At 43.5% G+C, this 25,588-nt stretch overlaps 1 protein-coding gene across 1 annotated transcript in view; it reads right to left on the bottom strand.

Moving 5' to 3' along the window:
- RFX3 (regulatory factor X3) overlaps positions 1–25,588 on the bottom strand; it is a 604,963-nt gene that overhangs the window by 98,789 nt on the left and 480,586 nt on the right. Inside the window, exon 10 of the mRNA XM_030193816.1 lies at positions 16,262–16,377. Within this exon, the coding sequence (XP_030049676.1) occupies positions 16,262–16,377 (116 nt within the window). The remainder of the gene's footprint in view (positions 1–16,261; positions 16,378–25,588) is intronic.

Here is a 25,588-nt window from a genome sequence, read left to right as displayed (position 1 = left end):
TCTCCACAGAAAGACTGTCTCGGTGACACAGCCAAACCGGACTGCTAAAAAACCACACCAAATAAAAAGGGGAGGGTAAAGTGACGTAGGACAACGTCATAAAAAATGAAAATAACCTAAAAAGAAATACACGAGAAGTCTACTAAAAAATGCTAAAAAGTGAGGAAAAAAGACAGTCAAAATGGGCACTAAGTATGCAATATAATCCAGAAATGGAAAAACAAATAAAATCAACACAAAAAAATAAAAATAAACGGAAATAAAGGATATGGGAGCAAGAACCTGTCAAATTAATTCCATGCAGGAATGGCATAATTATAATAATTAAAGTATAACATTAAGAATGTAACATTAATAATTGAAAGCTCTATATCAGAGAAGTTTACAAATATATAATTGTGAGCCAGAGAAACCAATATTAAAAATGGTCATTTAAAGGAATATTATATACAGATAGCCACATTGCGCCTGCATGAGTGGGAAAATGTGGGATATAAGTAATAAATAAATAAATAAATAAATAGTAATGCAATTTTTCACTCTTAAAAACTAAACTAGTGATAATGAAACCATTAAATAATGTGTTAGACCCGATGACCCTTCTTTATAAAGAATTAAATATTCACAAACAATAAATCATCATGAATACTCAATTCATATTGTTCTTTCGGTGACTGAAATGAAATGACTAATCATGGTTTATATAAATGTACCAATAATGGGCCAAAAAAACAAATACAAAAGCAGGTGGACTAAAGATTCATCTATAAGCAGATGTAAGAGGATCATGAAAAGGTACAGATAGTACCTTTAAAAGCTGAGATGCAGTCACTAATCATGGCTCATAAAAAGCTGATTTTTTGACACCATCGCCGCTTTCCCGTCGCCAAGCCGGCGAAAGTTCAAGGGGGCTTGTTGGCGACGAAGTGAAGGCGGGACATGGGTGGGCATGGGCGTGGCTACCAGATAGCAGGTTTTGCGGATAATGGGGAAAAAAAGCGGCGTTAATCAGTATTTCGCCGGTTTTGCTTGGTCCTTTTATTTTCACGACCAAGCCTCAAAAAGGTGCCCGAACTGACCAGATGACCACCGGAGGGAATGGGGGATGACCTCCCCGTACTCCCCCAGTGGTCACCAACCCCCTCCCACATTTCGATCTCTTTATTGAGCCCCTTAGGTGACAGAGAGGGGCATAATTGAACGTCGCCGGCGAAATAGATCACCGGCGATCTATTTTGGCGGCGGCGCTACAGCTGGCCGGAACCGTATTATCGAAAAAGATGGCCGGCCATCTTTTTTTTTCGATAATACGGTTTAGCCCGGCCAAATGCCAGGGTTCGCCGGGTTTGAGATGGCCGGTTTTGTTTTTCAGCGATAATGGAAAAAAATGCCAGCGATCTCCAACCCGGCGACATCCAAGGCATATGGTCGTGGGAGGAGCCAGCATTTGTAGTGCACTGGTCCACCTGACATGCCAGGACACCAACCGGGCACCCTAGGGGGCACTTCTAAAAATTTATAAAAAATATACAAATACCTCCCAGGTGCATAGCTCCCTTACCATGGGTGCTGAGCCCCCCAATCCCCCCCAAAACCCACTCCCCACAACTCTACACAGTCCTTATGGGTGAAGGGGGACACCTACATGTGGGTACAGTGGGTTTTGGGGGGGTTTGGAGGGCTCAACACTTACCACCACAAGTGTAACAGGTAGGGGGGGATGGGCATGGGTCCACCTGCCTGAAGTCCACTGCAACCAACATAAACTGTTCAAGAGACCTGCATACTGCTGTCAGGGAGCTGGGTATGACATCTGAGGCTGGCATACAGGCTGGCAAAAAAGGTTTTTAGTTTTATTTTTTTAGTGTGGGAGGGGGTTGGTGACCACTGGGGGAGTACGGGGAGGTCATCCCCCATTCCCTCCGGTGGTCATCTGGTCAGTTCGGGCACCTTTTTGAGGCTTGGTCGTGAAAATAAAAGGACCAAGCAAAACCGGCGAAATACTGATTAACGCCGCTTTTTTTTCCCCATTATCCGCAAAAGCCGGCTATCTGGTAGCCACGCCCATGCCCACCCATGTCCCGCCTTCACTTCGTCGCCAACAAGCCCCCTTGAACTTTCGCCGGCTTGGCGACGGGAAAGCGGCGATGGTGTCAAAAAAATCAGCTTTCGATTATACCGATTTCGCCGCTTTTGCGAGATCGCTGGCCATCTCCCGATTTATGTCGAAACATCGCCGGCGATCACTTTCGAAAATAAGCCTGACATTCTCCAATTGGTAAAAAGCACGCTGTTCAGCTCTCAGTAACTTCAAATCAATATCACCTCCATGCCAACTACTTTTGATCATTTTAAAAACAAAATATCTCATATCTTCAATGTTATGTCCTGTATGAATCCAATGGTCAACTAATGGTGCTATTTTGACTTGTCTTTTGATACAACTGCGATGTTCAATGATCCTGATCCTAATTTTCCTATTTGTTTTTCCAACATATAACAATTTGCATGGGCATATTATTATGTACACTACATGATTGGTGTTACAATCATTAGAGAAATTAAGTCTATTATGTTTACCAGAAATCGGATGGGCAAATGACTCAAGCTGGAGTGAGTGGGCACAGACTGAGCATGAATTACAAGGTCTGTGACCAACAAAATTTTGGGTCATATTTTTAGGTAGTGTTGGAAGTGCAGAAGGTACCAAATAGTTCTTATGGTCTGGATTCCGGGAAAGGGCAAAAATGGGGGGTAACATCTTTGAAACATGCAATATGCCAGTGCTTAAGAATGATCTTTTTGAAAATATGACTCATGGAGGAAAAACGAAATGTACATACAATTTCAGGGTTTTTCTTGGATTTGGTTCCAGTTACCAATAATTCTTCTCTTGTCCGAGATTTGACTTTATTAAAACCTCGTGAGATACAATTATTAGGATACCCTCGTTGTTTAAATCTCCTAGATAGTGCTTCTGATTGAGTGTAAAAATCGTCTGTATCAGCACAAAGTCTTCTAAGTCTAAGAAATTGGCAGAAGGGCAGGTTATCCTTAAGAGCTCGATTATGATAGCTGGAACAGTGTAAGTAACAATTTTTGTCCGTTGGCTTCCTATACAGAGATGTTGAAAACCAATACTTATCCTTCTTCACCATAATATCTAGGAAAGGAATATTTTCCTCATCATACTGCATCTTAAATTTAAGATTAATGTCGCGGGTGTTGATCCATTCAAATAACAACTGTAATGAATGAGTGTCACCCTTCCATAGGATGAAAATATCATCGATGTACCTTTTGTACATCTGAATTTGTTGTTTATATGGATGATCGGATAGATGTATTTTTTTCACACTTGGCCATATAAAGATTCGCTATATCAGGGGCCATAGACGCCCCCCCCCCCCCCCCCCCCCCCCCATAGCTGTGCCTTTAGTTTGTAAGTAGAAATGTCCATCAAAATAGAAATAGTTTTTGGTCGACATCTGCGGTGGCCCAGGAAACCGGCAACACTTTGCAAGCAAAACAAAAAACCTTCAAGAACGCGGGCAGAGCACACCGCGCATGCGCGAATGGCTTCCCGCCCGCGGCGCGAGCGTACCCTCCCCAGTTTAATAAAAAGCAAAAGAGAGAACTAGAACAACTCCAAAGGGGAGGAGGGTGGGTTTGTGAGAACAATCAGCCTGCTGTCCTTGGAGAATACCTGCTACAGGTATGTATCTTCACTTTCTCTGAGGACAAACAGGCTGCTTGTTCTCACGATTGGGGTATCCCTAGCACCCAGGCTCACTCAAAACAATGAACATTGGTCAACTGGGCCTCGCAATGGCAAGGACATAATATAGATTGACCTAAAAAGAAACAGAACTAAGTGAGAGTGCAGCCTGGAACAGAAGAGAAATGGGTCTAGGAGGGTGGAATTGAATTCTAAACCCCAAACAGATTCTGCAGCACCGACTGCCCAAACCGACTGTCGCGTCGGGTATCCTGCTGAAGGCAGTATTGAGATGTGAATGTGTGGCTTGATGACCACGTTGCAGCCTTGCAAATCTCTTCAATAGAAGCTGACTTCAAGTGAGCCACTGACGCAGCCATTATGAGCCGTGGCATGGCCCTCTAGAGTCAGCCCAGCTTGGGCATAAAGTATATGCAATCCGCTAGCCAATTAGAGATTGTGCGTTTTCCAATGGCTACTCCCCTCCTGTTGGGGTCAAAAGAAACAAATAACTGGGCGGACTGTCTGTAGGGCTTTGTCCACTCCACGTAAAAGGCCAATGCTCTCTTACAGTCCAAGGTGTGCAACTTGTCTTCACCAGGGCAGGTATGAGGACGGAGAAAAATGTTGGCAAGTCAATTGACTGGTTCAGATGGAATTCCGACACCACCTTCGGCAAGAACTTAGGGTGAGTGCGGAGGACTACTCTGTTATGATGAAATTTGATATAAGGTGCGTGCACTACCAGGGCTTGGAGCTCACTGACTCTACGAGCTGAAGTAACAGCCACCAAGAATATGACCTTCCAGGTCAAGTACTTCAGATGGTAGAATTCAGTGGCTCAAAAGGAGCTTTCATCAGCTGGGTGAGAACGACGATGAGATCCCATGACACTGGTGGAGGTTTGACAGGGGGCTTTGACAAAAGCAAACCTTTCATGAAGCGAACAACTAAAGGCTGTCCAGAGATAGGCTTACCCTCTACACATTGATAATAAGCGCTAATTGCACTAAGGTGAACCCTTATGGAGTTGGTTTTAAGACCAGACTCTGATAAGTGTAGATGATATTCAAGCAGGGTCTGTGTAGGACAAGAAAAAGGATCTAGGGCCTTGCTGTCACACCAGACAGCAAACCTCCTCCATTTGAAAGAATAACACCTTTTCGTGGAATCTTTTCCGGAAGCAAGCAAGACTCAGGAGACACCCTCTGAAAGACCTAAAGAGACCACCTCTAAGCTCTCAACATCCAGGCCGTGAGAGCCAGAGACTGGAGGTTGGGATGTAGAAGCGACCCCTGGCTCTGGGGATGAGGGTCGGAAAACACTCCAATCTCCACGGTTCTTCGGAGGACAACTCCAGAAGAAGAGGGAACCAGATCTGACAAGGCCAAAAAGGTGCAATCAGGATCATAGTTCCCTGGTCTTGCTTGAGTTTCAGCAGTCTTCCCTACTAGAAGTATGGGAGGACACGCATACAGAAGGCCTGTCCCCCAATGAAGGAGAAAGGCATCTGATGCTAGTCTGTCGTGGGCCTGAAGTCTGGAACAGAATTGAGGGACTTTGTGATTGATCGGAGTGGCAAAAAGATCCACCGAGGGGGATCTTGTGGACAACGCCCATGTTTAGCGACCACTCATGAGGTTGCATTATCCTTCTCAACCTGTCGGTCAGACTGTTGTTTACGCCTGCCAGGTACGTGGCTTGGAGAAACATGCCGTGTCGGTGCGCCCAAAGCCACATCCGGACGGCTTCCTGATACAGAGGGCAAGATCCGGTGCACCCCTGCTTGTTGGTGTAATACATAGCAACCTGATTGTCTGTCTGAATTAGAATGATTCAGATCGCTCGTAATTCCAGGAGGTTGATCTTAAGACCCTTTTCCTGAAAGTACCAAGCTCCTTGAGTGTAAAGTCCATCTACATGAGCTCCCCACCCCAGCAGGGATGCATCCGTCATCAGCACTTTTTGTGGGTGAAGAATTTGGAATGGACATCCCAAGATCAAATTGGATTGAATGGTCCACCACTGAAGGGAACTGCAAAAGTCGGTGGAGAGATGGATGACATCTGCTAGATCCCCTGTAGCCTGGCACCACTGGGAAGCTAGGGTCCATTGAGCTGATCTCATATGTAGACGCGCCATGGGAGTAACATGAACTGTGGAGGCCATGTGTCCTAAGAGTGTCAACATCTGCCGAGTTGTGATCTGTTGAGACGCTCGAGCCATGGACACGAGGGCCAGGAGATTGTCTGCCCTTGCCCGGGGAAGATAAGCTCGAGATGTCCGTGTGTCCAACAGAGCTCCAATGAACTCTAATTTTTGAACTGGAACAAGATGGGACTTGGGATAACTGATCACGAACCCCAGTACCTCTAGCACTCGAATAGTCGTCCGCATGGACAGTAGAGTGCCTGCCTCCGAGGTGCTCTTCACCAGCCAATCATTGAGATAAGGGAACACGTGCACTCCCAGTCTGCGTAGTGATGCTGCGACAACAGCCAGGCACTTTGTAAAAACCCTGGGCGCAGACGCGAGGCCAAAAGGTAGCACACAGTACTGAAAGTGGCGAGTTCCCAACCGAAATCGAAGATACTTCCTGTGAGCTGGGAGTATCGAGATGTGGGTATAGGCATCCTTTAAGTCCAGAGAGCACAGCCAATCGTTTTCCTGAATCATGGGAAGAAGGGTGCCCAGGGAAACCATCCTGAACTTTTCTCGGACTAGGAGTTTGTTCAGGGCCCTTAGGTCTAGGATGGGACGCATCCCCCCTGTTTTCTTTTGCACAAGGAAGTACCTGGAATAGAATCCCAGCCCTTCTTCCCCTGGTGGAACGGGTTTGACCACACTGGCCTTTAGAAGGGCAGAGAGTTCCTCTGCAAGTACCTGCCTTTGCTGGAAGCTGTAAGAATGAGCTCCTGGTGAGCAATTTGGAGGTTTGGATTCCAGACTGAGGGTGTATCTTAACCGGACTACTTGAAGAACATACTGGTCGGAGGTTATAAGAGGCCACCTTTGGTGAAAAAATATTAACCTCCCTCCAACCGGTAAGTTGTCCGGAACGGACACTTGCACAGTGTCTATGCTGCACTGGAGCCAGTCAAAAGCCCATCCCTTGCTTTTGCTGGGGAGCCGCATGGGCCTTAGGTGCATGCTGTTGACGAGAACGAGCACGCTGGGACTGAGCCTGGGTAGGCTGCTGAGAAGCAGGAGTGTACCTATGCCTATTGTAGGAATAAGGAGCACTCCTCCTCCCTCCCAAAAAAAAAAATCCTAGATGAGTAAGTGGTAGCAGAAGACGCCCGGCGGGAGAGAGAATCCATAGCATCATGGTGCTTTTTGATCTGATAGACCACATCCTCTACTTTTTCGGCAAAAAGGTTATCCCCCCGGCAAGGAACATCCGCCATTCGCTACTAGACCTTATGATCGAGGTCAGAGACACACAGCCATGAGAGTCTGCGCATCGCTATACCTTGAGCAGCTATTCTGGATGTCAGATCAAAAATGTCGTAAGTACCCCTGGCCAGGAATTTTCGACATGCCTTCTGCTGCCTGACCACCTGGTGAAAAGGTTCGGTGAGTTCCGGAGGAAGCACTTCGACCAAACTGGACAGCTGCCTCAACGAGTTCCGCAAGTGGATGCTCGTGTAGAGCTGGTATGTCTGTGTCTTGGCTGCGAGCATAGCGGCCTAATACGTCTTCCTCCCAAAAGAATCCAAGGTCCTAGACTCTCTGCCTGGGGGCGCCAAGGCATAGTCTCTAGTACTCTTGGCTCTCTTGGGAGCAGAATCCGCCACCATAGAATCATGAGGTAGCCGAGACTTCACCATCACTGGCTCTCCGTGGACTCTGTACTGGGACTCAGCTTTTTTGGGGACCACTGGATTAGAGGGAATGACCAGTTTCACATAAGAACTTCCCTGAGTGTGTTATACAACGGAGCTGTTGCAACATCTGTAGGTGGAGAAGGATAATCCAAGACCTCGGGCATCTCGGCCATGGGGAAGGGAATATCCTTAGACATTTCCCGAACAAAGGAGGAAAAAGAAAGACTCTCAGGCGGAGACATCCTTCTTTCAATGGCGGAGTAGGATCAGAGGGGACCCCATAGGACTCTTCTTCAGAAAAGTATCTGGGATCTTCCTCTTCCTCCCACGAGCGCTCATCATCGGTATCGGACAAGAGCTCTCTAAGAGCAGCCCGAACTCGAGCCTGTGTTGACGTCGAGGAATGACGACCTCGAAGGGGATGTCGAGAAGTCGACCCCTACCTGGACTGCGGTGAAGCTTCCCCCTCTGACGCCAAAGAGGAGTCGACCCGGGTGGCAGCTGATGTCGATGCCGCAAGTGGCACAGAGGATGGGGACCTCACCACAGGCGAAGGAGCAGATGCTGCTTCAAGAGTCGGTGCAGAAGGCACAAGCACCCCTGGCACAGAAGTAGGCTGGCACAGCAATCCCTCCAGAAGCTCTGGAAGAAGGGCCCTGATGTACTCATCGAGAGCCTCCATCGGAAAAGGTTGTGGGGCCGGTGCAGGAGTTGGTGGCAGAATCTGTGGGGGCTCAAGAGCTGGTACGAGGCTGCCAGAAGACCGAAGCTTCGGCACCTCCTGTATAGAGGGGTGAGCGGTCCTCTCGGCGCTGACGCTTCTCGGGTGCCGAATCCCTCGGTTCCCCGGCGCTCTTGGTACAGTGCATAGGAGGAGATCGACAACGGTGCTTCTTAGCCTTTGCTCGATGCCCATCATTGAGAGTCCTCGGTACCAAAGAAGAGGACGTGGAATCCTCACACCTCCTCAGGGCAGAGTCCAAAGGTCGGTCCAGGGGGCCTACATAGCAGTAGGCCTCGAGACAGGTGGAGACCCACTCGATGCCTCGCTGCTCCCAGCATGATGTGGTAGTTCAGCAGCCATTACCTGTGCTCTCAAAGTCGATGCTTCCCTCGACGTTGACGCCGCCGACCTCAGTACCGATGCTGACGTCGAAGGACCAGACCGATCAGCAAAAAGTTTTTCCCATAGAGCCTCCCGAGACACTTGGGTCTGTTTTTTCATTAAAGGACACAGCTTACAAGCAGCTGGAAGATGATCGGGCCCAAGGCACTGCAGACACCACGAGTGGGGGTCAGTACCTGAGATGGTCCAGTTGCACCGAGTACAACGCTTGAAGCCGCTGGGTGTCCTTGATGACATGGACGGAAAAACTGCGGCTGCGAAATTAAAAGACTCGATGATGCCAATAAAAAAGGCACAAAAAAGGAAACAAAAACCGTCCGAGTGGCCTAAAAGCTGGCTGCTGCGAAAAAGGAAGGAAACTTAAACTTAGTGAGAAAAACTAAGGAAATAAAGGAAAAAACTTCTTATTTTTTTTAATATAAATTTTGTTGAAAACAAAAAAAGAGAAGAAGAACAACAACAAGGAAGCGGTAACACGCAAAAAGTCTCCTGGGCCAAAAGGAACACAGCTGAGAACCGTGTCACCTCAGACGTGGATAAAACGAAACTGAGGAGGGCACGCTCGCGTCACGGGCTGGAAGCCATTCTCGCATGTGCAGTGTGCTTTGCCCGCACGACGGAGTGTTCTCGAAGGTTTTTTCTTTTGCTTGCAAAGTGTTGCCGGTTTCCTGGGCTGCCGCGGACGTCAACCCAATCGTGAGAACAAGCAGCCTGCTTGTCCTCGGAGAAACAACATTACAATAATTCAAACAGGGTTGTATAAAACTCATCCTCAGATTAAAATGTTTGTTACTTTCGAACTACTCTCATTTTATGAAAGACCATCTTCACCACCTTACTAATGTGAGGATTGCATTCAAAACCATCCCCATATATAAAAATGCATCACATAGTTCAGTTGAAGCTGTAAAGTGAGGATCATGACAAACAATAAGAACTTCCATTTTAGCATAATTACTAGGACAGATCAAAGGTCCAACAACCCCAGTATCCTGCTTTCAACAGTGGCCAATCCAGGTCTCAAGTACCTGTCAAGATCCCAGAACAGTAAAACAGATTTTATGCTGCTTATCCTAGAAATAAGAAGTGAATTTTCCCAAGTCCATCTTAATAATGGCTTATGGACTTTATTTTTTTCAGAAAATTATCCAAACCTTTTTTAAACCCTGCTAAGCTAACTGCTTTTACCACATTTTCTGGCAATGAATTTGAGAGATTAATTACACATTGAGTGAAAAAATATCGAAGATTGAACCAATTCCTGGACCACAGACGTTATCTTAAAAACCTAAGGATAGTCATTCTGGGTCAGACCAGTGGTCCATCTAGTCCAGTTTCCTGTTTCTAACAGTGCCCAATCCAGGTCACAAGTACCTGGCAGAAACCCACATATTAGCAGTATCTTGATTGATTGTATTCACTACAACAAGTAGTCATGAGCCACAGAATTAAATGTAGTAGACACATCTAAGAACAGCAGCAAAACCCCTGGATTAGCTTTTTGAATAATCACGTCATGAGTCTCAGCTCTGTGCTGCTTCCAAAACCCATGCTGCTTTGCATCAAGAAGATAATTCTGGTCGATATGGGTTTCCAGCTGGGCCAACAGTATCCAACTAAGCAATTTTGCTAAAAAAAGTAAACTGGAAATAGGTCTAAACGAATTGGAAGAGGAGACATCCAACTTGGGTACTTTAAAAACTAAGCAAACACTTGTCTTCTTAAGGGACAAGGATACCATGCCCGTTCTAAGTGATGATGTACAATTTGTGAAAGGACATCTATAACCTCATTCCTAACCATCTTGATCTAGCTTGTAGGGCAGGGGTCCAGCGGAGATGCAGCAGTATTTAGTATTCCAAATACCCTACAGATTTCCTCTGCAATTAGAAAATCAAATATATCCCATGTACTGTAGGGGATCAACCCCTGGGTATACGAACCACAACTGGAGGAACAGAATTCAATGCCTGCATTTTGAATTGAAACTAAGTAAGACCCTGTACAGAGTCCCTGGGGGGAGTGACTGGGAGTAGCTTGAAATAAAATGCAGAGAGAAAGTGCCCTAGTCTTGAAAAATGACAGAGGGAGAGGAGATTGAGAGGACAGAAAAATGACAGTTTGCTCTTTAGAGGGTTCTTTGGTTGCCTGCAATCCCCTGCAAAGTGACCCAAAGAAGGAGAAGGGGGATCCTGAAGCATCACCTCAAGGCTGGGCTAGAAAAGAGGAGCAGTTATTGACCCACTCACAATAACTGGTGAAGGGGTCAGAGCTTTGGGCAGATTGGGGAGTCCGACCCGTAAGCAGGGTTAGGGGCAGGACATAGCCTATTGAAGGCCGGGGTGCCATTCTCTGAGGTACACCCGGAAGGAAAACAACCCTAAGGGACTGTGCTTGGTGGTAACAGTGAGTTGGTGGAAGAGAAAACAGCCCTGGGATTATATCTGGTGGACAGAGGTGCTTGTGAATATGTGAATAACCCTGATAAAAAGAAAAGAATCTCCTGCATATACGCCCTGGAAGGAAGTGGTATAGATGTTACCCATGGAACGGCAGAAGTAGGTTGATTTAAATAAGAGTTTATATAAGTGACTGAAGTGAAGAATCATTGAAGTAGCAAACTGCTTGTTGTGGAAGTTACAATAAAGTTGAGTTTGTTAGTAAATCCTTTGGAATGCAGTGTGGTTCCTGGACTGGAGAGCTGAGTGGAACCCGGAACTGGAAAATGTGTCTCTCAAATACCTGGCTCACTATTCTGGACCACGAGAGACTCCTGAGACAATTAAGGAGTCATGGGATAGAAGGCAATGTCCCTTCTGTAGATTAGGAATTGGTTACTGGACAGAAAACAGAGGATAGGTTTAAATGGCCATTTTTCTCAATGGAGGGTGAATAGTGGAGTGCCGCAGGGATCAGTACTAGGACCGGTACTATTTACAGTGGGGGAAATAAGTATTTGATCCCTTGCTGATTTTGTAAGTTTGCCCACTGACAAAGACATGAGCAGCCCATAATTGAAGGGTAGGTTATTGGTAACAGTGAGAGATAGCACATCACAAATTAAATCCGGAAAATCACATTGTGGAAAGTATATGAATTTATTTGCATTCTGCAGAGGGAAATAAGTATTTGATCCCTCTGGCAAACAAGACCTAATACTTGGTGGCAAAACCCTTGTTGGCAAGCACAGCGGTCAGACGTCTTCTGTAGTTGATGATGAGGTTTGCACACATGTCAGGAGGAATTTTGGTCCACTCCTCTTTGCAGATCATCTCTAAATCATTAAGAGTTCTGGGCTGTCGCTTGGCAACTCGCAGCTTCAGCTCCCTCCATAAGTTTTCAATGGGATTAAGGTCTGGTGACTGGCTAGGCCACTCCATGACCCTAATGTGCTTCTTCCTGAGCCACTCCTTTGTTGCCTTGGCTGTATGTTTTGGGTCATTGTCGTGCTGGAAGACCCAGCCACGACCCATTTTTAAGGCCCTGGCGGAGGGAAGGAGGTTGTCACTCAGAATTGTACGGTACATGGCCCCATCCATTCTCCCATTGATGCGGTGAAGTAGTCCTGTGCCCTTAGCAGAGAAACACCCCCAAAACATAACATTTCCACCTCCATGCTTGACAGTGGGGACGGTGTTCTTTGGGTCATAGGCAGCATTTCTCTTCCTCCAAACACGGCGAGTTGAGTTCATGCCAAAGAGCTCAATTTTTGTCTCATCTGACCACAGCACCTTCTCCCAATCACTCTCGGCATCATCCAGGTGTTCACTGGCAAACTTCAGACGGGCCGTCACATGTGCCTTCCGGAGCAGGGGGACCTTGCGGGCACTGCAGGATTGCAATCCGTTATGTCGTAATGTGTTACCAATGGTTTTCGTGGTGACAGTGGTCCCAGCTGCCTTGAGATCATTGACAAGTTCCCCCCTTGTAGTTGTAGGCTGATTTCTAACCTTCCTCATGATCAAGGATACCCCACGAGGTGAGATTTTGCGTGGAGCCCCAGATCTTTGTCGATTGACAGTCATTTTGTACTTCTTCCATTTTCTTACTATGGCACCAACAGTTGTCTCCTTCTCGCCCAGCGTCTTACTGATGGTTTTGTAGCCCATTCCAGCCTTGTGCAGGTGTATGATCTTGTCCCTGACATCCTTAGACAGCTCCTTGCTCTTGGCCATTTTGTAGAGGTTAGAGTCTGACTGATTCACTGAGTCTGTGGACAGGTGTCTTTCATACAGGTGACCATTGCCGACAGCTGTCTGTCATGCAGGTAACGAGTTGATTTGGAGCATCTACCTGGTCTGTAGGGGCCAGATCTCTTACTGGTTGGTGGGGGATCAAATACTTATTTCCCTCTGCAGAATGCAAATAAATTCATATACTTTCCACAATGTGATTTTCCGGATTTAATTTGTGATGTGCTATCTCTCACTGTTACCAATAACCTACCCTTCAATTATGGGCTGCTCATGTCTTTGTCAGTGGGCAAACTTACAAAATCAGCAAGGGATCAAATACTTATTTCCCCCACTGTAACATATTTATAAATGATCTGAGAAACCGAACAACTAGTGAGATGATTAAATTTGCAGGTGAGACAAAACTATTCAAGCTGTTAAAACACATGCAGATTGTGAAAAATTGCAGGAAGACAGGGCATCCAAATAGATTAAATTTAATGTGGAGAAATGCAAGAGATGCACATTGGGAAGAATAATCTGAATCATAATTACTGATGCTAGGGTCCACCTTAGGAGTCAGCAGTCAAGAAAAAGATCTAGGTGTCATAGTAGACAATACGCTGAAATCTTCTGCCCAGTGTGTGGTGGCGGCCAAAAAAAAGGAAACCGAATACTAGTAATTATTAGGAAAGAGATTCAAAATAAGACAAAGAATTATTATAATGCCTCTGTATCAGTCCATGGTGCAACCTTGCCTCGAGTACTGCATTCAACTGTGGTTGCTGTATCTCAAAAAAAGATATAGCGGAATTAGAAAAGGTTCAACTGACCCACCCCAGCTTGACTGTAAGTGGACTAGAAATGAGGTGTATGGTGAGAGCAGCCTGAGAGTGAGCGAAGACTGTGAAGTTTGTGTAAGGCTTTTTCTGTGGACCAGAGCTGGAGGTTGTCCACGTGTGAGACATGAGTTACACATGCACAGGACTTTTTTTTTTGAGGGGGTACCGAGTACCGGCACCTTTTCCATTGTCTGCTAAAATTGACCCATGGTCCCCAAATTTTAATGATGAGCTTAGGCTCTACACACCAATTCTGCCTCATCATAGATTCTGTGACTGGTTGCAGGGGGCCTGGCTATTGTGGGGTGGGTCCCTCAGTGATTATCCCACCCCTGAAAGGTGGCCTGACATTTGAGTACCGGCATCTGTTTTGCTACATAACATGTGTATAATGGTGTGTATTTTACAGAATTGCTCCATAAGGAGGTAATTCTATAAAGTAGGTGCTAACATTTGTGTGTCAATTATGTGTATAAATGATTAGAATACCAGCATACATGTGCACATGTAAATGTCAGATATGTGCCATTCTGTAACTACGTGCATATCTTTGATAGCACATAATTTGCAGGTGGACATAGAGCTGGCTCTAGACACATACCTCCCACAATTAGGTGCACATACTTACATCAGCTCTATGGCAGGAAAAAGAAGGTGGTAATGCCTTTGTATAAGTCTTTGGTTAAGACCTCATTTAGAGTATTAGTGGAGGATTGGATGGTAACATACAAATTGAAACTCAATTTGGAAAAAACTAAATTCATTTTTGCATTTAATTCTCAGCAAACTGCTTTTTGTCACTCTTTACTTATAAATGGTCCTTATTTTCCAGTTGAATCAGAACTAAAGATATTGGGGGTAGTTTTGGATGCCAAGCTATCTTTTGATAACTATGTGGCGCTGTTAACCATAAAGCTTTTATTCATTTAAGAAGACTCAGACACTGTTTTGAACTAGTGCAATTTAGACTGATTGTTCAGGCTATGTTTCTGAGTCAGCTTGATTACTTAACATACTTTTTGTGGGCTGTACTCAAACACTCTTCAAAAGGTTACACACATTGTAGAATATGGTGATTAGAGTAGTTTATTCAGTGGGCAAGTTTGAAAGAGTGACTCCATTACTAATTAAAGCACACTGGCTGTCGATTCATGCTAGAGTCTACTTCAGCTTGTACGACTATTTTTAAGATATTGCATGGTATAGCACCACAGTACATGTCTTTGATAGCTTTTCCAATCTTAATAAAGTTAGGCGACTAAGAGATATTTTGATGTTACATTTACCATCCTCTTAGTCTATTAGATATAAGAAGGTTTTTCAGTCTTCCTTTTCTTTTTTAGGTACCAACTTATGGAATGAGCTTCCTTTTGTGATTAGGCATTTTAATAGCCTTATTTTATTTTGAAAATCATTAAAAACATGGCTATTTGAGAAGTTTTTAAAGTAAGGATTATGATGATTTAGTTTTACATTTATATTATGTTATTGGATGTTCTCTGTATTTTCCCAGGTTTTTAATGTGTGTGAGCACGTAGGCACATTTGGGGGCCAAATATGAGAAAGTAACCAGACAAAGGGAAAAGAACAATTTGACCAATAAAAGGAGGATTTTGTTAGGGAATGTATGACCATGTGATAGAAGGAAAGTAAAAGAATATAAAAATAATAGAGTGAGATAAGCAAACTTAGGAATTGCAAACACTGACTTGCATCTTGCCGTCATCTGCTTGTAACTTCCTCTCACCGGAAAAAAAGAGACCTGTATTTCTGCTTTAAACATTTTTTGTTTGGAGAAATTACTGCTCTTCCTGTGTTACACCCTATTGATTAATAAATGTGGCTGTTGTCTTGCAGAATACATTGGTGGTGTTCTATTTTTAAATTTATTATTAAATTATTTTCTTTCTAAAAGAGATCTAAAAATAGTTAATCTTTTCCTGTGATCAGTAGGAAAGGTAAAGGTAATCCGGGGGAGAAGCACCCAAAGGTTTAGCTTTCATTGGCCTTCTGAATATTGCACCCTCCTAGTAAGGTGAGGAGGAGGGGGGGGAGGTAAACAGGGAATAAAAGTCAGAAGATAACCAGACTCACCAATACAGTAAAGGAACAGAGACCCCCCCCCCTTTTTTTTTTTACTTTGTTGTCTGAAGACACATTTAGGAAACTCTCTGGAAACTCTCTAAAAGCAATATATCGCTATTGTGTGCTAACATAACGTACATTGGAATGTGACAATATTGCTTTTTCAGGTGGCACAATCCCCTTATATATCATGCAACCCTAGTTCTGTTCCCTGAGCATAAGATTTAAAGAAAAGCCTTAAAGATGATTATAGGATCCACTGATATTATGTACTAAATTAAAATCCACCCTCCCCCTTTGTTTTATAAAGCACACATTGGAAAATATATTTGCATTTCTCATATTTGATTAGTAACCATTTTATATATTTAATCTTCTAATATTTATACAACTTTTGGAGGAACAAAATTTAAAACTATAGTACAATCTTAACACCCAGAAAAACCAAGACATTTGAAAGCATAAAAAGAATGCAACTGTTTACCAACCTTGATTCAGTAATGCTGCTACCATCTGCGGAAGCTGAAGGAGAATAGCGCCAGAAGGTTTGCCACAGCTTTTCAATCAAACTAAATTGAAGATTCACTACCACATCCAATATTGCCTGCAAAACAGAAACAGAATTCTTGGCACTTATACTGCTGAATGTCTATTCAACAATGTGCTGAAGATATCTGCAAGAAAGTGGAGAACTGCTATTTCATTTTCTTTTCATTTAATTAATTTGGTCTTATATCCCACATATCCAAATCAGGTTTGGTTCTATGTGGCTTACAGTGTAGCATATCTTGAGTCATTATAACTAAGTTTTTGACTGGACATCTGAATACGCATGCTTTGCTTAGGGCAAGTTCTAATCCACAAGGTGGTGGAAGAGGTAAAGAAAGGGAAGGATCTAATATAAATTAGCAAACTCATGCATTATGAGAAATAACTACTCAAAAAAGTGGTATTCCACAATTTCCTGTGTGAGCCCAGATGAAGATTCTGTAGCAAATGTCACAGTAATTTTGTAGAATAGATGAATAAATTTGCATGTTAATTAAAGTTAATATAGTTTTATAACAAGTCCCTTACTGAAAACTATTAATGTTCCCAGATTACTTGAAGGATTGCAGGGTGCAGTATGCTCAGGAGTGGCAATTTCAAACAGTTGTATGTTAGGAAAAAGCTCAGAATCATCAATGCAAAAAAAAAAAAAAAATCACTGCAGGAGTTTGCAGGTTTGCAGAAGGAAAAATCTTCCAAGATAACCAGTTGGCTATAGGAACTTTCCCCATGTGTTAGCACTCTTTCACAAAGTTAAAGAGAAAATTATCTGCTGATTCTTATTATTGGAAGAATGAGCTAAATGCCCAGTGGCACAATTTATACTGAAAAACATTAGATCCAAATCTATACACTGACAGGAGAGAAAGACTAAATAACTTGGACAAAAAGGATATAATTTGATTATTTCCTCAACAAAGCAATTCAACAATAAATATCAGAAATAGATCTACATTTTGGGATCCACTTGTGACCCAGAGTGGCCACTGTCAGAGATAGAAAGCTAGGTTGATGGATCGCAGTATGACTTGGCCTCACTTTTCTTATAATCTAATCTCTGTGTGAAAATGTGTGTGGACATTTCATTCGCTAACCAGTGGCAGTGCCCTGAACTTGCAATAAATTTAGTTAAATATTTCCTGTATTGTTACTCAGTTTCTATCACCATCTTTGAAAATGTTGGCCCTTTTTCCCATCTAGAACTGCTTCAGTTCTGTTTACATTTGAAGGCTTCCTTACATGACCAGTTTATTTCAGGTCTGATCGAAAAAGAGGAAGGAAGGGAGGATTGGAGGAGAAGGAGAGAGAAGAGGTTAGGGAGTTATGGGATCCAGACCCAGGAAAGAGGAACTCTTTTCATACACAGCTGTATCCCCCCTATTCCACCTACACATACTGCCCTAGCTTAGATCAGTGTTTCCGAAGTCTAGTCCTGGAGTACCCCTTTGCCAGTCAGCTTTCCAGGATATCCAAGAACTTGATTTCCATACATTGCATCAATTATATGCAAATCTCTTTCATGCATTTTCATTGTGGATATCCTGAAAACCTGACTGGCAAGGGGTACTCCAGGACTGGACTTGGGAAACACTGGCATAGATCACCTTTATTCATTTATCTCTAATATACCCCTGGCACCAATCCCTTCTCCTCTCCAATATTTCATAGCAACGAACAGCTCTTACAACTATATCCCTGGCATCAATCCATTTATTTATTGGTTGCATTTGTATCCCACATTTTCCCACCTTTTTGCAGGCTCAACGTGGCTTACATATTGCCGTTAACGGTGTTAGCCGATTCCGATCTGAACAAATACATGGTAAAAATGAATGCAAGGTGATGTTGTGGTAGATAAGGTACATATAAGGTAGGTGTAGTTGGGGGAACTTAGAAAAGGGGTGAGGGGAGGCAGGTATCTTTTTTTACGGTGAGAGGAAATTGCAAGCAGATTTACTCAAACATACACACTCATATACATTCCTGCTTGTCCATTCACCCTTTGTCTCCTTCCTATAGAATCACCCCTCTCTCTCATCTCCTAGCACTCTACCTTCTAACTCAGTTATTTTCACTATCATCCCTTGCCAATCTTCCTCATCTCCCCACACCAGCTGATCCCACGACCTATATGCTTTAGCCAGTCTCTTCTCTCAACTCCCCCCACTCAGCTGATTCACTCTAGCACAAAGCCAGTTGGCAGAAGGAGAACAACAGCATCTTGAGTCATCTCATCAACTTCTGCTGCCCAGGACCAAACTTACAGTTTGAAGCATGACAGAAAGATTAGCACCATACAGTTCAAACTGTGTCTCAGACTCCAGGCAGCAGGAGGAGAAGAAGAAGGAGGAGGAAGTAGCTCTGGCTCACTGGAGAGGATTTAGCCTGGGGACAGAGGATAGATTTAGGCAGATCTTGGGGACTGGAGAGGTCTCCTGCACTTATACTCAGGTGCCTCTCTCTAGTTTTGCACATTTCTACAAAAAAAAAAAAAAAGGCAAATTAAAAGAAAGCAGAGGATACTGGGCTTCATCCTTTGGTCTTACCCAGTGCAGTAGTTCTTATGTTCTTATGGATCTGCAATAGGCATGGCAGAAGCTAAAGGCAGGAAGATAGGTGGGGATGATGTGCTAATAAGCACATAAGTAATGCCACACTGGGAAAAGACCAAGGGTCCATCGAGCCCAGCATCCTGTCCACGACAGTGGCCAATCCAGGCCAAGGGCACCTGGCAAGCTTGCCAAACGTACAAACATTGTATATATGTTATTCCTGGAATTGTGGATTTTTGGTCAGGATAGGAATGGAGCAGACTCTGAGTGAAGTTGGCAACATCAATATTAGGAGGAAGAGTTGTTCTGTATGTGAGAAGGGAGGAAAGGGAAAGGATTGTGAACAGTATATGGTAGTGGTTCCCAAACCTAATCCTGGAGGCACCCCAGCCAGCCAGATAGATTTACATGCAGTGGAGGCAGTGAATGCAAATCTCTCTTGTGAATATTCATTGTGGATATCCTGAAAACCTGACTGGCTGGGGTGGCCTCCAGGATTAGGTTTGGGAACCATTGGTATATGGAGAGGAGCAGGGAAAAGAGACAACAGGTGTTATGGGACGGTAGAGCACAGGGTGAGAGCTGTTATAATAAACAGAAGAAAAGGAAAATAGACGAATAAGGGACAGAGGAGTGGAAAAAATTAAAAGCTAGAGAAAGAATTGCAATGTTTCCTGAGGTTGCATGTGACCACATGAGCACCATGAAAATTTTGATGAAGACAACCACAAAGTTTGGAGAGACAAAAGAACTTCACTCTAGTGAAGAAAGTCACTTTACCAGGCAGCCCATACTACAATGGGCTGCTGATCCTGAGGTTACATGGATCTCCCACACTGCCTGCCAGACACTAGCGGAAGAATTGACAGGATGCCTGAATAAACTCAGCAACAAGGGCTTAGATCAGAACACACCCTCTCAAACCCTGAGGCTGGGGCAAAACAATCCCATTAGTGGTTGTCAATTGTCCTCTTGGGGGAGCCACACCATATTTGAAACATACGAGTTTACTTTTCTCAGAACCTGAAATCCAGGCCCTAGAGCCAGGGGTAATGCCTGGTTGTGGCATTGGATCAACTCTCCTGGTCAGGCAGGCAGGGACAGTACCATTAACAATACCTGCAGGGATAGCGCTACACAACACTAGTGTTTACACTCTCCCCATAGGGAGAGATGCCTAGACAAATACATATCACATAACCGAGGTGGTAGTACAGGATACTCTAGGATAGGCACACACAAGTCTTTATTTTAAGGCAGGATAGGCATAGGAAGAAGGAAAGTTTATGTGTGAATGTAGAGAGAAATTCTGAACCTAGGAAAGGACGGTTATATGATATGATAAGAGCCTGGTATGGTCCAGATACTGCTGTCAATAAACATTAACCTCTGTGGGGAAATTTACTTTAAACCAGAGTACAATTACTCCATATATCCACTAAATACTCACTGTTTCTAAATTAAACATTCAATCTTATCAATAACATTTATCAAATCATTAGACACAAACCCTCTAACAATACAATATAACACAAAGTGCCCCCAGAATTCCAAACCACCCTCTCCTTCAATCACACACACACACATGCACTGCCGATATTTGCATTATTGATTAGGCTACCATCCCTTTCCTTGAAATGTCCTCTAAACCCTATACATCAGTTGAGCTCAATCATCAGCTTGCGGGATTCCCCCGTTGACGTATACTTCAAATGAGTCTCAAATGTTCATGGAAAGTTATCACAAATCCAAAAACAAGTCCAAAACCAAGTGTGGTAGCCTGATAAATCCAACGTGAGTTGTATATATCAACTAATCAGACCAATTATGGGCCATAACGTGTTGAGCGTCATTCCAGGTTGGGTCTTGGCTACTGAAGACACCACTGATGCGTCCTCATGCAATCGATCACCATAGTTCCTGGTTCTCTATGCGAGACCGCATTTCATTTCAAACTTCCTCAGGACAACCACATAACACAACCCATGGGGCTGTTTTACCAAGTCCACGCAGTCAGGAACTGCTGTCCCTGTTCTTGCCTACAGGATGTCAAATCACATGTGAACAATGAAACCTGTCCTGCAAGCATGCTTACTGCAGGGCTGATGCTGATGATAACCTGAAATAGCTACCTCATCTACCTCATGCTGCTGCAGAAGAAAACTGAACTAACCACTGAACATGCAGCAAGACAGAAGTTTCCACATGAGATAAGAACCATGAGAGTAACTCTCTACACAAGACCATCGTGAACTGAGCTTGACTAAATTGTTGCATTTCACACAACAAGTGTGTAACTACCAAGAATGGCAAAAGAAGTTCTGAATAATTACTCATTTTAGCATTACTGTAATTTTCTAATTTTGGTTTGCTTTATTCCCATAAGTAAATGTAGGAATGAATTATATAATATGATAATCAATTCAATTAGAAATACTTTAGGTGTTTTCTAGGAGAAGGCCTATGATATGTCCGACAGGCACTTTGCAATATATAGCCTTAGTTCTGACTATCCTACTTATGATATATCTGCTTATGACCAGATGTACAACCTGCTGCATGGGGCATATCTGTGAGGTAGAATGATTCAGAATGGAACAAACCTGCTTTTGTCAGTGGAAATTGGGCCCAGATAGTTGTGAATTGGACTTTCTGAGGCCTCTCTCCATGTATCCAAGGTTTTACCTTGGGCCTCATTATCTGCACTGCTTTGTCTCTGAATCTCCCTGCCACATCCAAATCCCCCTGCCATATCCAGAGATCTTCAACCTCCCTTTTCAGTTAGTAAATGAGAGAGAAAAATATTCCTTTTTTTCGGTGGAGGTGCATGTTACCGTGGCCAGGCTCTGTATACGTGTGCATGTTCCAATTGGTCATCCTGGTCAGGTCCTGTCCCACCTGGGCTAGGCAGAGCAGGAGTATAACTGCAATATGCATTGGTAGTTTTTAGGGGAACTTGTTTGGATCTTTTTTTTTCTTTGGCTTGTTGCTTTGATATTCTATCTCTGTGCACAGTGTGTTGAAATAGCAAGTTTCTGCAGGCTGGACCCTTCAATGCCCCCTCCCTGTGCACCATGAACACTGTTCATCTGTAACCAGAAGCTGTGTGAGCTGATTATCCTGCTGGCATCATATTAAAGGTATCTATTGCATCCTATTTCCTGGGTGAATGTGTGAGTTTGTAGTCTATGCACATTTTGCATCTGAAAATAAAAAAGAACTCACAAGGTACAATCTAGATCAGCCGCTTAGCTATGCAGGCACTGAATATGGTCTGGACCTGCATAACTGCTAGTTCCTCCAAGACTCCACCTCCAGATTGCCAACGCTCTGCCTGGATGACATCAGAGTTCTCTGGAAATATTCAGCAGTATTACCTTTCTTAAATGCCACTGAATATCTGCAGATAGCCAACTGAGGCTCCTGCCTGCTTAAATTGTTTTGATTATCAGACCCACAGTTTTAAGTCCTTTACTGCATATAAATAGATTTTCAGGTGATTAATAGTTATAAAATTAACATAATTATGCATAACAATATAAAAATGTTATCAATGTATATATGTGCCAAAGAACTTAAAAAATGATAGTATATGGTTTTTTTTTTTAAATCCCTTACTAAAGAATCTATTCATGAGTTTCTGCAATAAACCAGACAGTACCACTCATTATATACCAATCAAAGGGGCACCTTTCTGACACTTACAGTTTAGGGGGCAAGTTTGATACTCTCTGAAATGTTTGAAGGTATTGGAGGAGGTGCAAAGTATGTGCCTAAAAGCATGTAGGGAGCAGGGACAATTTTTAACCACATTTACCCATATTAAAATGTTTAAATATTGTCCTTGTGGTGGGTAATTTCATAACAGGAGCCATAAGTGAAATTTCCAATTGCCTATTTTATAAAGACAAATCCAAAACTCCACCACAAAGTGAGAAAAATCAAATCTTCAACCAATAATGCTTACCACAAAACCAAAATGATGGACCATCAGAAGAGTGAAGGAACTACGCTAGCCTTATTACAAGGCAAACTATTTGTTATTGTCACTCAAAATTCATTCATCAGTCCAATTTTTAAACTTCTTCCAACAAAGCACTGTAGTTTAATCTTCACTTTGTGTGAAGAGATCATCAACCAAGCCTAGTGCTGCAGCTTTTCACCTCATTCAACAGCAAATATGGCATAAGTGCATTCTTATAAACACAAACATGATTCAGAAATATTGGCATGCTCTCTTGCAATTACATATTTACCAGGAGTTACCTGTGACTGCATTTCAACAGGGACAGAATGTGGTGGTTAAGCTATCATCAACTCAGGGGCAATTCTTACACAAAGCCTGTGGAAAGTACAACTGGTGCACTTCCATGATTGAGAGACCAAGTTGGAGCACACTAATCATCAATTATGAAATTATTGCTCAAATTAATACTGATTGCACTTCCTTTATGTGATGTATGTGATAATATGCCCTTGTGCGCTTTTGTATGTGGGCCTTACTAAGTGTACATAAGTACATAAGTAATGCCATACTGGGAAAAGACCAAGGGTCCATCGAGCCCAGCATCTTGTCCACGACAGCGGCCAATCCAGGCCAAGGGCACCTGGCAAGCTTCCCAAATGTACAAACATTCTATACATGTTATTCCTGGGATTTTGGATTTTTCCAAGTCCGTTTAGTAGCGGTTTATGGACTTGTCCTTTAGGAAACCGTCCAACCCCTTTTTAAACTCTGCTAAGCTAACCGCCTTCACCACATTTTCCGGCAATGAATTCCAGAGTTTAATTACACGTTGGGTGAAGAAAAATTTTCTCTGATTTGTTTTAAATTTACTACACTGTAGTTTAATCACATGCCCCCTAGTCCTAGTATTTTTGGAAAGTGTGAACAGACGCTTCACATCTACCTGTTCCACTCCACTCATTATTTTATATACCTCTATCATGTCTCCCCTCAGCCGTCTCTTCTCCAAGCTGAATAGCCCTAGCCTCCTTAGTCTTTCTTCATAGGGAAGTTGTCCCATCCCCGCTATCATTTTAGCCGCCCTTCGCTGCACCTTTTCCAATTGTACCATATCTTTCTTGAGATGTGGCGACCAGAATTGAACACAATACTCAAGGTGCGGTCGCACCATGGAGCGATACAATGGCATTATAACATCCTCACACCTGTTTTCCATTCCTTTCCTAATAATACCCAACATTCTATTCGCTTTCCTAGCCGCAGCAGCACACTGAGCAGAAGGTTTCAGTGTGTTATCGACGACAACACCCAGATCCCTTTCTTGGTCCGTAACTCCTAACGTGGAACCTTGCATGACGTAGCTATAATTCGGGTTCTTTTTTCCCACATGCATCACCTTGCACTTGCTCACATTAAACGTCATCTGCCATTTAGCCGCCCAGTCTCCCAGTCTCGTAAGGTCCTCTTGTAATTTTTCACAATCCTGTCGCGAGTTAACGACTTTGAATAACTTTGTGTCATCAGCAAATTTAATTACCTCGCTAGTTACTCCCATCTCTAAATCATTTATAAATATATTAAAAAGCAGCGGTCCTAGCACAGACCCCTGAGGAGCCCCACTAACTACCCTTCTCCATTGTGAATACTGCCCATTTAACCCTACTCTGTTTCCTATCCTTCAACCAGTTTTTAATCCACAATAGGACATTTCCTCCTATCCCATGACCCTCCAATTTCCTCTGTTGCCTTTCATGAGGTACCTTGTCAAACGCCTTTTGAAAATCCAGATACACAATATCAACCGGCTCCCCTTTGTCCACATGTTTGTTTACTCCTTCAAAGAATTGAAGTAAATTAATTGGTCAGGCAAGATTTCCCCACACAAAAGCCGTGCTGACTCGGTCTCAGTAATCCATGTCCTCGGATGTGCTCTGTAATTTTGTTTTTAATAATAGCCTCTACCATTTTCCCCGGCACCGACGTCAGACTCACCTGTCTATAATTTCCCGGATCTCCCCTGGAGCCTTTTTTAAAAATGGGCGTTACATTGGCCACCCTCCAATCTTCCGGTACCACGCTCGATTTTAAGGATAAGTTGCATATCACTAGCAGTAGCTCCGCAAGCTCATTTTTCAGTTCTATCAGTACTCTAGGATGAATACCATCCGGTCCAGGAGATTTGCTATTCTTCAGTTTGCCGAACTGCCCCATTACGTCCTCCAGGTTTACCGTGAAGTCAGTAAGTTTCTCCGACTCGTCCGCTTGAAATACCATTTCCGACACCGGTATCCCACCCAAATCTTCCTCGGTGAAGATCGAAGCAAAGAATTCATTCAGTCTCTCCGCTACGTCTTTGTCTTCCTTGATCGCCCCTTTTACCCTTCGGTCATCCAGCGGCCCAACCGATTCTTTTGCCAGCTTCCTGCTTTTAATATACCGAAAAAATTTTTTTACTATGTTTTTTTGCCTCTAATGCTATCTTTTTTTCGTAATCCCTCTTGGCCTTCTTTATCTGTGCCTTGCATTTGCTTTGACACTCCTTATGCTGCTTCTTGTTATTTTCCGACGGTTCCTTCTTCCATTTTCTGAAGGCATTTCTTTTAGCCCTAATAGCTTCCTTCACTTCAACCAGTCCGGCTATCTTTTGGAGTTCCGTCTTTCTTTTCTAATTCGCGGAATATGTATGGCCTGGGTCTCCGGAATGGTATTTTTGAACAGCGTCCACGCCTGTTGTACAGTTTTTATTC

Source organism: Microcaecilia unicolor, chromosome 2 (genome assembly GCF_901765095.1).
Source record: "Microcaecilia unicolor chromosome 2, aMicUni1.1, whole genome shotgun sequence".
NCBI classification, from domain to species: Eukaryota; Metazoa; Chordata; class Amphibia; order Gymnophiona; family Siphonopidae; genus Microcaecilia; species Microcaecilia unicolor.
This window is presented reverse-complemented; position numbering and strand designations above follow the sequence as displayed.